Source organism: Aulostomus chinensis, chromosome 3, assembly GCF_037954235.1.
Source record: "Aulostomus chinensis isolate RoL2024-O1b breed Wild chromosome 3, RoL_Achi_v1.0, whole genome shotgun sequence".
NCBI classification, from domain to species: domain Eukaryota; kingdom Metazoa; phylum Chordata; class Actinopteri; order Syngnathiformes; family Aulostomidae; genus Aulostomus; species Aulostomus chinensis.
In genome coordinates this window covers 5,134,809-5,149,130 of record NC_141322.1, presented here as the reverse complement: position 1 = coordinate 5,149,130, position 14,322 = coordinate 5,134,809, and the positions used below count along the sequence as shown (strand labels likewise).

At 45.6% G+C, this 14,322-nt stretch overlaps 1 protein-coding gene across 3 annotated transcripts in view; it reads right to left on the bottom strand.

Annotated features, from left to right (window-relative positions):
• The window catches only part of LOC147267412 (receptor-type tyrosine-protein phosphatase gamma-like), a 508,446-nt gene that overhangs the window by 155,173 nt on the left and 338,951 nt on the right, over positions 1-14,322 (bottom strand). For all 3 annotated transcript variants that reach the window (XM_086198300.1, XM_086198303.1, XM_086198302.1), the window contains exon 5: positions 3,857-3,952. In XM_086198300.1, coding sequence (XP_086054426.1) covers positions 3,857-3,952 — 96 coding nt within the window. The remainder of the gene's footprint in view (positions 1-3,856; positions 3,953-14,322) is intronic.

The window sequence follows — 14,322 nt, the reverse complement described above, 5'->3', positions numbered from 1 at the left end:
ACCATCCATCCATCCATTTTCTACCTCTCATCCTGTTAAGGGTTGTGGGGGCTGGAGCCTATCCCAGCAGCTTTCGGGCAAGAGGCAGGGTTCACCCTGGACAGGTCACCAGTCCATGGCAGGGCCACATATAGACAGACAACCATTGGCTCTCACAGTCACACCTACGGTCAATTTAGAGCAGGGGTCACCAACACGGAGCCCGCAGGCACCAGGTCGCCTCGAAGGACCATGAGTCGCCCGCAGGCCTGTTCTAAAAATAGCTCACCATAGCGCCACTCACCAGTGAGCTGCATCTAATTTTTTTGTTTCTATTTTTTAATCACACTTGCATTGGTGTGAATTTGAAAATGACAATAAGCCTGTCTCAGATTTATCTACATATAAAATGTTTTTTCATACATAGATAGCTGGGGCTTGAACCCAGAACCTTCTTGCTGAGAGGCGACAGTGCTGACCACTGCACCATCGTGCCGCCGGGTAGCATAATATAAATGTGTTTATACTTTGGTTTGACTTATTGATCATTTACTGCAGTTCATTATGAAATGAAACATGTTTTAAAAATCACATTAATTCTGAATGCGTAAAAAGCGTTTTTGGAGTAACATTACATGAAAGACCAAGAATTTGAGCTCAGAATAAACTGTGAAATTGTGGCCTTGAGGACGAGTTACACGGAATGTGGAAGAACACTTTAATTTCCCTGACTCTGTGTGTGATGTCACCTGGTCTGGTTCCCTCAGTTCAATGTTCCATCCAGCAATGTTGATAAAAGTTATGATTGTTTCTGGTCTTCTTCCTGGGCACATGCCCCGCCCCTCCATATAGTTTCATCAACACGAGACTGGTAGTTAGTGAAATCCTCACAGACAGACAGGGCGACTGTATTAAGCCTGCATGTTTAAAACCCCCAATAAGACTTGTGTAAATGTTTGTGTTTGTCTGCATGCAGAGCGACAGAGAGAGAGAGACAGACAGAGTCAATTAAGATATCTTCTTGGAAGGAGTGTCTGAGATACTTGAAGACATAGAGTGAAAGAACTGAAGGGAGAAAGTATTAACTGGGTTTTAATGGTCCGAGTAAAAGCCCACTTAGGTAATCGATGGCCTCAAATGAATGTTTTATTCCTGCCAATTGAGAGAGATAGAGCTGATAATAACCCCAGTCCACCCATCACTCCACTCAATGGACCAGGGCAAGGAAGGGAACCTGGCAACTGTCTGGACCACTCCTTTCCTCCATCTCCAGGTTTTACAGCTTGTGACTACACACCACCATTATACTTTTACAAAGATATTCATGGGTTTTCTCTTCTTTAAAAGACAACAGCCAAACTGCAGTACCGGACAAGCTCTGGGAAGATTATTCAAACAGGCTGACCTCTGACATCAAACCTAATCCTTATCTCATGCCAAGCTGAACCAGCCTTAAACCCTCCCATCTTTTTCGGTATCCAACCACGCTTAAGGTCAAGGTAATCTTTACGAACCTCGAGGGGCAATTTGTTGCACAGCAAGCAATAAATGGAACTGACACAAACCAATCAACTGACAAGCAGTTCACACACACACACACACACACACACACACACACACACACACACACACACACACACACACACACACACACTTAAAACTATGGATTTACATAATCTTATTCTGCAGGCCGATAGTAACAGGGACAAATAAGCTCCTAAATCTGTTGGTCCTGCATCTCTGGTGAGTTTTATTCCCGACCACACGGAGGCAAACTGACTTTGCTGAACCAGGGTTCACGGGGGTCAGCAAGCATTGACTTGGCCTTTGTCACCCTGACTTTGTGCAATATGTCTGCAATTTACGTGCACTTTCTCATTATTCTTCCAGACCTGTTCCTGTTTTTCAAAGTAAGAACCATTAAATTAAAAAAGGTTAAAACAGACTCTATAAAACAAGAACTCTCATAAAAGTGGTGTTGACATTAAAACCCCTGAGCTTTCCCGTAAAAATTCTAACACTGATGAGCTTTTGCACAGACTACATTTGTGGTAAAAGTAGAGCCCTATAATTTTTGCAATGAGGCACAGTCTGAACCACAGAATTAGGCAATAATCAATTGTTAAATACATAATTTCATGGAATTTGCTCCAACTGGAATGCGTTTAATTAAAAAATGAGGGTTTCTTTGCATCAGCTGAGAATTATTATAGAGAGCTAAAAAAACAGCAGCTAAGCAGAGCATCTGATGTCATTCGCGCTCTTTCTATCACTCAAAAGGCATGCGCATGATGTCCTCATGTCATATTGCACTGCAACGTATTTCTCAGTCTTGTCCCCTTTCTCTCTCTCTCTCATTATCTCTGTCCCTCTCTTTCCTTCTGTATCTCAGTCTTCCTCCATTGTCTGTCTTTGTCTCTGCCCTGCTCTCCTGCTCTCTTTCCCCCCAACCGGTCAAAGCAGAAGGCCGTCCCCACTGATCCTGGATCTGCTCCACCTCCCTGCCTGGTAAAGGAAGGTTTTGGTGGCTGCTGTTGCAGGATGTGCTTGCTGATGGAGAATTGTTGGGTGGAGGTTCGTTGACGGAGTGAGGTGCTGGACCTGCTCTACTTGGAAAGTGTCAGGAGAGAACTTTTGTTGTGATTTGGCGCGAGACAAATTAAACTGACCTGACTTTTGCTTTTTGTATGTCACTTTACTCTTTGTCTATGCAGCATATGATTCTATTCTGAAATTTCCCAAATAAAAGAAACCAGAAACTGGTTTATTTGCCGTATTTCCAACAGTTTAACAAGGTGTCAGAATATTTTGGGCAGTGTTTCTGCTGACGAGACAGAAATCTTTGTTGAGACATTTTCAGCTGTTGTTAATCTTCTATTTTCATTTTAATCCAAACCTCACCAGACTTTAACCACAGAGCTGTCAAACCAGTGGTTTAATATTGTATCTTCTCCTGCAAAATGAAAGATTTCAAGGCATTGCACTTGAGGTGAGCCACAGTGGCTTTTATCCAAAACAGAAACCAGCGCAACGTGGCTGGCTCAGAGCACTCCAGCGCAATGATTAAACTGCTCAAATATGAATGAAGATTCTGTTGGGTTATGTACTGTTTCGTTGTAACTGCCATCAATGATGCTGCGCTCATGCATGACATGTCATCTGTTCACAACGGAACTTAATGGGACGTGAAATGTTGCAAAAAAACCCAAAACAGAAGCAAGTGTGCAGACATGACATGAAATCTCCTTGGTGTGAAAGCGGCGCGCTATTTTAGGCCATCCCACAACACGACAGAGGTCTGCGCTGGCTGCCCCGTTCATCTTGTGCAGGTGGCGTATAAAGCATTGCTTTTTAATGGTGGAAGGAAAATCTCAGCTTTAGCTAAAATTAAACTCTCCCTCAGGTTCTTCAGAACCACACTTAATTGGATAAGGACATTTCCAACTCTTGCTATGTTTGTGTTAATTTCAATCACTGCATTTGTGTTTGAAAACTCATACAAACTAAAAACTTTTTAAAGTTTTTCAGAATTTCTCCTGCCCAAGTGGAGAATATGTCCTTTTCTATTTACTGATTGTCAGTGAAGCCTCCACGGGGATTTGTCTCGTCTCACTTCCATCAGACTATCTCCAGCTGAATGAGGTCTGACTGGTCGGCTTCAATCGAGAACATCGGAATGCTCAGCCCTACAGCTGCAGAAATGAGTCCACCAGGCTCACATTACATCTGTTATGAAGTCTGAGACAACCAGAAAGAGCTGTGTGTGTTTTTTTTCTTTTTGTCTGAACAAACTCTGACAAAAGGACAAGCAGATGATGACAAAAGATTCCAGACACAATTGCTTCCTCCTCACTTTCAAACACAGACAGGCTCCCACCTGAAAAAACACCGCCATGGCTGCGATGATCCTCTTCTCCCTGAGCGCTGCGCCGAGGCTGTCGAAGTCGTCGGAGTTGTACATGTAGATCTGCATCTGTGAGAGAAAGCAACAAGCATTGTACACCATGTTGAATTTGATTTTACGGAGGCTTTAAGATTTCAAACTCCAGGCACAAATACAAGCAACACAGAAATATATGCAACAATATCACAGCTAGGTTCTTCTTCACGGGGTTCCAGATGCAAAGTCACAATGAGGCATAAAAAGGAAGCACCAGCAAATGCCTACCATTGTTTAATTCAGGTTTATTCCTGTTTGCTATTGCTATTTATTAAAACATCTCAATGCTGAAAGGTACATATTTCTACACTTTAGCAACACTGGTTCTCATGTACTACCATGGTGCATATCATGTCTTGCCAAATGAAATTAACCTTCAGTCAGTGGCACAAGGGAAAAGTTTGCCTCCAAGGCCCTCTGCCTGACAGGAAGTATTTCTACTAAGTTCTATTTTAATCTAAACCATGACTTTCTTTCTGACCGAAAGTGTCAAAAGGGTCTTTCTGAGAGAAATCTTTCAGGGCAAACTTCTGCGTAGTGCAACCCCAACACATTTACAACTTTCATATGGCAAAAATATTGTAATTACTTTCATCTGACTGCCTCGAGGCCTTATGTCCCCCCCACCCACCTCAATTATTTGAAATTATAAAAGAAGTGATCATCGTTTTTATTGAATTATAGTCCATTTTTTTAACACAGGTGAGGTTCCCAGTCAAATATCACCATCACAGGATATGAGTTGCCCTCATACCCCTGACTTCAATCTTTTTCTCTTTTCCACACATTATTTCCTCCCGACCAGACTACAGGTATCACCATCCAAAGGCTGCCACAAAATCCTGCTGCCAGGCTTTTAACATGTACAAAGAGAAGGTTTTAAGATTTTACTGCTGCTACAAAAGCCTTGAACAGTCTATATAGCAGATCACAAACTCCCTGTGAGCCTGATTGCTGCTTGAGATCCTCCAGCGGGGTTCTGTTAATGGTTCCTAAATCTCTTTTATCCAGTTGAGCTGTGTGAAATGAACACTGCAGAACGCTGTGACCCTAAACTAACATTGTATTTTTGTGTCAGTCATTTTTGTTGGTTATTAGTGTTTTGTTATTTTCTTTACATGTTTGAAATAAAGTATCTGCCTTTTTGTATTATGTTTTTGTGTTGCAATGTACTTACTTTGGTAAATTGCAGGGTTGGGTTCTGTTCATATATACAATAAAGTTATTAATATTATGATTTGAGGCTAATATAGCTTGAATGTAGCTTTGTGTTTCAAGAGCTCTGATATTTAATGTAGAAGTCTGAACAGAAAGAACGTTAACACTATTTACATTGTTCATTAATGAGAACCTTCATTTGGTGGTCTGGTGTCTGATTTAACACTGAAATAAAAATGAAATAAGAAATGATGAAAAGAAGTACCCAGTAATCCTCAGACCCAGCGCAGCCCCACGCTGACTTGCAATACTGATACTTCTCACTTGTCGCCGAGACATGAACACTACCCCTGACCTTTTTCCTCTGCTGTTTGCATTTCCACTGCACTGCCTGGAGACCTGCTGAATTCAAATATCCTGCTGGAGGCTGGAACTTTTTATGAGGAAGTAACGTCTCTAGTATAAAAAGATTTGAACCTGATGAAAACTCCTCACAGGGAGAAAAACTCATATTGTGGTTTTTCTAAGAGATTTTCTCAAGAATAATGTGGGCTGACTTCAGGAATAAACAGGCGTCCTCTGACCAGGGGAACTTTTCATAGTTTAAAAGTTAAGGGAGCACACTACAGTTTTGGGAAATATGCTTATTTACCAGCCTCCCCAGAATCAGACAAGAAGATGGATACCCTTCTGTCCTGTGTGCAGAATTGTAGTGCACTGAGGCCCACAGAGACTAGCTGACTGCTTGTTAGCTTGGCCCAGTGAATGGTAGTGTTACACCGGCCTGCGCTCCCCTTCCATGAACCAGTCTGCCATCCAGTCCCCCATCAAGCTGGCTTGCTCTCCCTGCCTTCCCTTCCAGAAGCTTCCTTCTTCAACTGTTATTAACATTTCCATGTTTCTCACATTCTGCGTTGTAAACTGTTTTCTTGTCTGTAACAACATCTACTGCACGTCTGTCCGTCCTGGGTGAGGGATCCCTCCTCTGTTGCTCACCCTGAGGTTTCTCAGATTTTTCCCTGTTAAAAGGGTTTTCTATGGAGTTTTTCCTCAGTCGATGTGAGGGTCTAAGGACAGAGGATGTTGTTATGATGCCATGTGAAGCCCTTTGAGACAAACTGTTTGTGAAAACGGGCTATACAAATAAAATTGCCTTGCCTTGCCTTGCCTAGTGGATGGAAGTATTAGCATTGCTAAGACAACAGCCATCAAATACAAAAGGTTCAAGATCTTGTTTGGCTACACTTAGCAGCAGCAGTTCTAGTTGGCTGAAGTTACGATGGGGCTCTTGAGGTGCTGCGTCATATCAATGCGCTAATCAGGAAAGTAGTTCCAGCTATGTGTCCGACTCTCAGAAAACAATGACTAATACATTTACATTATTTTTTCTTAATATACTATAAACCCCAATTACATAAATGCAGGCAAAAATGTTTTAGATAAAATTGTAATGATATAATAACATTTCCCAGCCACTACCATTCACTGTGCTAAGCTAACTAGCAGTCAGTCAGTCGCTGAGGGTCTCAGCTGATGCAGCACACAGGAGAGAAGAGTACCTATCTTCTTGTCTGTCTATGGGGATGACAGCATATAAGCACATTTCCCAAAAAGTTGCCGTGTTCCTATAACTTTTTAAACTCCTCCTTCAGGGCAAAAGCGTGTAGCATGATAGCCATGACTGGAACTTCAGTTAGCCTCTGAAAATGGAGCAAAACAAGGACACCTCAGTTCTAATAATGGAACAGACAACAAACTCATCTGATCCCTGCATCCGTCATCTCTCTGGTGTTGCATCACACACAGAAATGACAAAATAACCACCAGCTCACTTCACTTCAGTGTGCAGTGGTGTGAATGCAAAAGGGAAAAAAAAAAGAAACCCTTGAAGGTTTGGAGTTTTTTGGGAACTTACAGAGTGAGTAGTTCATTTTAAGGTCGGAAAACGCCTAACAACTCTCTCACTCCATGTGTGGCTCAGCAAAAAAATCTGCTATTCACTGCTCATTCAGTGTTTGTCTAATTGCAAGAGTGAGGCTGTGCTGATTCATACGTGACCAATGTTGATGTGGTGGTAAATAATGCATGAGAGAATTATCAGTCAGTGAGCACTTGGCGCCCTCAAAACTGCAAAGTATTATGGAATATGAAAACCCTCATAATAGAGCCTTATGAGATGTGAGGACCACTATCCCAAATGATGATGATGGTGATGACGTTGCTGTTGTTGCAGCTTGATTTAAAATAAAATAGAAACAATATTCAGTCTATGAAAGGAAGTCCAATCATCTACTGACAGCATGGACTAACTGGATTCTACTTCTATATTAAGTGGGATTCTGTAAATGCTAAATGCACCGATAAAGGTCGCATTCTGAAGACAATAATACAGCAAAATGGACTTGGACGATGTGTAACTGCTTGAAAAAGGCCAAAGAGAACACACACACACATGCATGCACGCACCCACACACAGAAAACTGGTCATACAGTCAGGAAGATACGTTGTCATGGTGATATGGAGGCATGACGCATTAAGGCACACATCAAATACATGCACAGCATGTGTGTGTGAGAGGAATACATTACTGAGACTGCGTGCGTGTACATAGAACATGCATATGTGTTCATATGCATATGTGTTTACATAATTTGTGGTGTTGCAGAGCTCATTCCTGCATGCCAAAAGCAATTCTGGCCCTGCCAAGATCAACACTGTAAATATCACTTGTGTAGCATTTTCTCCAGCACACTAATCCTTCCATAAAGAGCCCTGTGCATTGCTTTTTGATCTATTTGTGGAGTAAACAGTTGTCAAGCAGCCTGATTTAGAGTCTGTGGTGAATTTATAGCTGAGATGGCTCGACTGGAACGACACACTCTCCTAGACTGGTATTAATTAAAGTCAAAGTGGGCGATTGTGCTTGTGAATGTAGCAGTGACAAAGCAACTCAACAATTAGAATCAATTGAAACACTGTGTTATTTCCTGTAATGATGGTGATTTGTGTTTACTCGTAGAATGGAGCAGTGATAATGTAAAGTGAACAAGATGGTCTTTTACTCTGTAGATGATTTAATAGCAACATTCAGCCATCTGTGACAGTTAAAGCTGATCGACATACAGCGCCAACGCAAGGTACTGGCACTCCCCTCGCTGCTCACTCCCTCACCGCCAACCAAGAGTAGCCTGAGGGGGGCAATCAGGGTGAGGTTTGTGGTTTAACAAAAGACGTTGACAGGTGAGAGGTCCCGAGAGCAGGAGCAGCTAACTTAGCATGCCTCACCACTCACGAGTAGCTGTAATAGTGAGGCTTTAATTAGATAAAAGGACAACAGGTTTGAGGTTTAGGCTCCTACATTCTCACCTAAAATACCAAAAGAGTAACAGTGCAATATCAGCAGGAGACTTCCCTGCTGTTTTTCAGAAGAGACTACGTGCAGATTCTTATTTTCAAGGGTGGAAAGAAACAAATGATCCTGAAACTCAAGCAAAATGGTGGCTAATTTGGCAGAGAGAAGTTAAGAACGCTTTATGGCTTCTCCACTTGAAGAATCTCAGCTGACTGGGGGGTTTTCAAGTCAAGTCAAAGAACACAACAGAGGAGCATTCTGGCTTCGCACAATGAGTGTGTCAGTATTTGAACACAGCAGCCACGGCTGTATGGTTTATTGTACAGGGACACTGAAAAAAATGTAGGTTGATGTAACTGCATCATGATTAAATCTGTGATTTAGCAGAGAAAAATAAGTTTGCACCTTCACATGGAAATATCAAGATCAATTTTGCAATACATTTACAAAGTGGAACATTTTCCTCATGAGTCTGCTGGACAAATACGACTGGGTTATGCATTTCTGAATGAGTGCTGTTTTGCTATAAATTAAAATAAAATATAACACAAGATTGATACTGCAGTAGCAGTCCATCACCCTGACTTCCACTATGATAATGTCGCTTTACGGCAATGACATAATTGCTATTGGACATAACTGTCGTCGTCGTCCTCCGCTTCATCCGGTGGGTCCGGGTCGCGGGGGCAGCAGTCTCAGCAAGGAAGCCCAGACTGCCCTCTCCCCAGCCACTTCAACCAGCTCTTCCGGGAGGATCCCGAGGCGTTCCCAGGCCAGCCGAGAGATATAATCCCTCCACCGTGTCCTGGGTCGGCCTCGAGGCCTCCTCCCGGTTGGACATGCCTGGAAAACCTCCAGAGGGAGGCGTCCAGGAGGCATCCTCACCAGATACCCGAACCACCTCAACTGGCTCCTCTCGACATGGAGGAGCAGCGGCTCTACTCTGAGCCCCTCCCGAATGACTGAGCTTCTCACCCTATCTCTAAGGGAGAGCCCAGCCACCCTGCGGAGGAAACTCATTTCGGCCGCTTGTATTCGCGATCTTGTTCTTTCAGTCATTACCCAAAGCTCATGACCATAGGTGAGGGTTGGAACGTAGATTGACCGGTAAATCAAGAGCCTCGCCTTTTGGCTAAGCTCCCTCTTCACCACAACAGACTGGTTTAGCACCCACAAGACTGCAGATGCTGCCCCAATCCGCCTGTCAATCTTCCGCTCCATCTTACCCTCACTCGTGAACAAGACCCCGAGATACTTAAACTCCTCCACCTGAGGTAAGACCTCCCCCCCGACCCGGAGTGGGCAAACCACCCTTTTCTGGCTGAGGACCATGGCCTCAGACTTGGAGGTGCTGATTCTCATCCCAGCCGCTTCACATTCGGCTGCAAACTGTCCCAGCAAGAGCTGGAGGTCGTGGCCCGATGGCGCTAAGAGGACTACGTCATCCGCAAACAGCAAAGACGACATCCTCCCGCCACCAAACTCGACCCTCTCCACCACCCGGCTGCGCCTAGAAATTCTGTCCATAAAAGTTATGAACAGAACCGGTGACTAAGGGCAGCTTTGGCGGAGTCCAACCCTTACTGGGAACAAGTCCGACTTACTACCGCCCACGTCGACCAGACTCTCACTCCTCCGGTAGAATGACCGAATGGCCCTTTGTAAAGGGCCATCCACCCCGTACTCCCGGAGTACCCCCCACAGTATGCTCCTGGGAACATAGTCGTAAGCCTTCTCTAAGTCCACAAAGCACACGTGGACTGTTTGGGCAAACTCCCATGCCCCCTCCAGCACCCTAGCGAGGGTGAAGAGCTGATCCACGGTTCCACGGCCAGGACAAAAACCACACTGCTCCTCCTCGATCTGAGGTTTGACTATCGCCCTGACCCTCCTCTCCAGTACCCTGGCGTAGACCTTACCAGGGAGGCTGAGAAGTGTGATCCCTCGATAGTTGGAACACACCCTCTGGTCTCCTTTCTTAAAAACGGGGACCACCACCCCGGTCTGCCACTCCAAAGGCACTTCCCCCGATGTCCACGCAATGTTGCAGAGACGTGTCAGCCAAGACAGCCCCACTACATCCAGAGCCTTGAGATACCCGGGGCGGATCTCATCCACCCCCGGGGCTCTGCCACCGCGGAGTTGTTTAACTGCCTCGGCAATTCTGCCCAGGAGATTGGATAACCCCCCCCCCCCCCAAGCACTCCCAAGACTCTGTCTCCTCCATGGAGTACGTGCTGGTGGGATTGAGGAGTTCCTCAAAGTATTCCTTCCACCGCCCAATTATCTCCCCAGTTGACGTCAGCAGCCTCCTGCCCCCACTGTAAGCAGTGTGGGCAAGTTGCCGCCTTCCCCCCCTGAGGCGACGGACGGTTTGCCAGAACCTTTTAGGAGCCGACCGATTGTCGTTCTCCATGGCCTCACCGAACTCTTCCAACACCCGAGTTTTTGCCTTGGCGACCGCCACAGCTGCACACCGTTTGGCCTGCCGGTACCGGTCGGCTGCCTCTGGAGACCCACAGTTCCAGCCATGCCCTGTAAGCCTCCTTCTTCAGCCTGACGGCTCCCCTCACCTCTGGTGTCCACCAGCGGGTTCGGGGATTACCCCCGCGGCCGGCCCCAGCAGCCTTGCGGCCACAGCTCACAGCAGCCGCCTTGACAATGGCAGAGCGGAACATGGCCCATTCGGATTCAATGTCCCCCACTACCCCCGGGATGTGATCAAAGCTCAGCCGGAGGTGGGAGTTAAAGATCGTTCTAACTGGTTCTTCTGCCAGGCATTCCCAACAAACCCTCTCTACTCGTTTTGGTCTGCCAGGTCTGCGCGGCGTCTTCCCCTGCCATTTAAATGGTAAATGGACTCAATTTTATATCGCGCTTTTCTACCTTAGCGGTACTCAAAGCGCTTTACAGTGTCATCTCATTCACACACACACTCACACACTGATGTGGAGGCTGCCATGCAAGGCGCCAACCTACTCATCAGGAGCAATTATGGGTTCAGTATCTTGCTCAAGGACACTTTGACATGGTCACCGGGGTCAAGGATCGAACCAGCGACCCTTCGGTTGCTAGACATGACATGACAACATGGTGTTCGTTATGGCCAAACTGCGACTTGCAAGGAAGTCCAATAACTGAACACCACTCGGGTTCAGGTCGGGCCTGCCGTTCCTCCCAATCACACCTCCTCCTGGAACCGTCACCTTACCGTGGTGGAGGAGTTTGAGTGCCCTAGTGACCCTAGGAGCTATGCTGTCGGGGGCATTTTGCCCCTGGTAGGGTCACCCAAGGCAGACTGGTCCTAGGCGAAGGGCCAGACAAAGAACGGTTCAACAGACCCCCTCATGGAAACAACAGCAAGTGCAGTGTGTTCCCTGCCCGGAGGGGCACCGGGGCCCCGCCCTGGAGCCAGGCCTTGGGTGGGGGCTCGAAGGCGAGCGCCTGGTGGCCGGGCCTTGGTCCGTGGGTCCCAGCCGGGCCCAGCCGGAAAAGGAGACACGGGCACGTCCTCCCTTGGACTCACCACCCATAGGGGGAACCGGAGGGGTCCGGTGCAGTGTGGTTTGGGTGGCAGTTCCAGGCGGGTGCCTCGGCTGTCTGAACCACAAACATGGAAGCTGGCTTTTGGGACATGGAACGTTACCTCTCTGGTGGGGAAGGAGCTGGAGCTGGTGGAAGAGGTTGAGTGTTACCGGCTAGATATAGTCGGCCTCACCTCGACACATAGCTCTGGGTCCGGAACCCGAGTCCTTGAGAGGGGTTGGACTTTCTCTTTTGCTGGAGTTGCTCTGGGTGAGAGGCGGAGGGCGGGGGTTGGCTTTTTGGTTGCCCCTAGACTCTCTGCCTGTACGTTGGGGTTTACCCCTGTGGAGGGTTGCTTCCCTGCGCCTCCGGGTCGGGGAACGGGTCCTGATTGTGGCCTGCGCGTATGCTCCGAACACCAGTTCGGAGTACCCACCCTTTTTGGAGTCCTTGGGAAGGGTACTGGATGGTGCCCCAGCTGGGGACTCCATTGTCCTACTGGGAGACTTCAACGCTCACGTGGGCAACGACAGCATGACCTGGACATAACTGTAACATCCTAAAATGCTCCTGAAGTCAGAGAAAAAGACAGAAAACTAAAAGACTACACAAGAGACCTTTGATTATTGATTTGTGACTGATTCCTTTACTTCTTGAGAATCTGCAGAAAAAAGATATTTTACAGTGGTACAGTATGAACTGCATTTCAACTTTGGAACAGTTTACATATTACAGAAGCTCCTACACAGAAAGAGGAAGAGCCACAATCCTCAAAGAGTAAACCTTTTCAAAACTGCGTCTAATTCCTGAATTCTTAAATTTCACAGGACGACAGGGATGAGTGCCATCAGAACGTCATGTTGATTTAATGTCAACTGAGATGCACTTCATTCTTCATTCATACGTTTAGACAGTTTCATCTATGAAGTTGAATTTAGAACAGTATAAATTTTATATAAGACCAATTTCATCAATCAGTAACATGAATAGATTGAGTCTGGGCGCTGCTAGTTTGCTACATGAATTTGTTCCACTAAAGAGAGGTGTGTGCCTCCAGCTTTGTTTGTCTACAAAGAAGGAGCTTCATAAAATGATTTTCCTGGTATGATGTGGAGGGTTATGGCCAGCTTGCTGAGAGCTCTGACCTCAGACTCTGACCTTGTGAGCTGAAATCAGCCGAGTTGTGGTTCTGCACACAAGTCCAAAATATTTCTCAGTCAGGGCATTCGATGCTATTCCACCCTCTTTAATCTTGTAAGGGTTAGATTGGAATCATGGACTGACTTCTCCTCATCTGTTCATGTGTAAGGCCAACAACATAGTTGTGGAAATCATATGATGGCCTCAAAATTGCAATACATATTCTAATTGCCATTAATTCGGCGTGACTCTAGGTGTCACTTAGGTTGGATTTTGGACGTAAGGCCCAGATGAGGCTTCTGCTGCTGTGATGAGAAACTTAATCTTTTATTTATTCATGTTATTGTCTGTCTTGTCCAGCATGATCATGCCTACAAAAATGACTTCAAGTGCAGTGAAAATAAAAGTAGCACTGCTTTATGACTAGTATGGTTTTATTTTGTTATTTGAAAAAAAAAAATCTTACCAGAATTCAACAGACTCTATAGGTAGCTTGTTGTAAGTAGCTGAGCTAACGTCAACATTTGTGTACTGTGTTGTGTATTTACTCTACTCACTGTACTCTCTCCTACTCTAACTAATTACTGTCCCTTACTCCTTCCTATCAAACAAACTACACTAAGGTCCACTCATTTTTTTACTACGCTGCCAGCATCTCTGTGCATGTGTCACTGTGCTATAGGAGATGCAAGCAGGATCAATTAGTTGAACCCTATCGGTTTTCATTTATTGAGTGATGGAATGATTAATGTTTACAAAAACAGACATAGGCCTGTTTTCTCAGCTTCCAGCATAACAATGAGCAAAAGCCTGTTGTCATTCACATCACCTCATGCGACAGAAGAATCACCTGATGCTCGTGCTGTTTAGGCTTCATTAATATTATTAGTTATTAATGGTTTTATTGTGATTTTGTGTGTTGATTTTGGTGAATTCTTTACCCTAAATGCTAACTTTGATTGTCATGCTTCAGATATATTACTGTTTGCTGCTAGCGTGCATTTTAAAATCCATCAATCCATCTATTTTCTTCTGCTTATCCTGTTCAGGGTCGCAGGGGTGGGGTGGGGTGTGGGGGGTGGAGCCTATCCCAGCAGCCTTCAGGTGAGAGGCGGGGTTCACCCTGGACAGGTCGCCAGTCCATGGCAGGGCCAACACATACAGACAGACAACCACTGGCTCTCCAAGCCACACCTACGGTCAATTTAGAGTCTGGATTAACCTGGT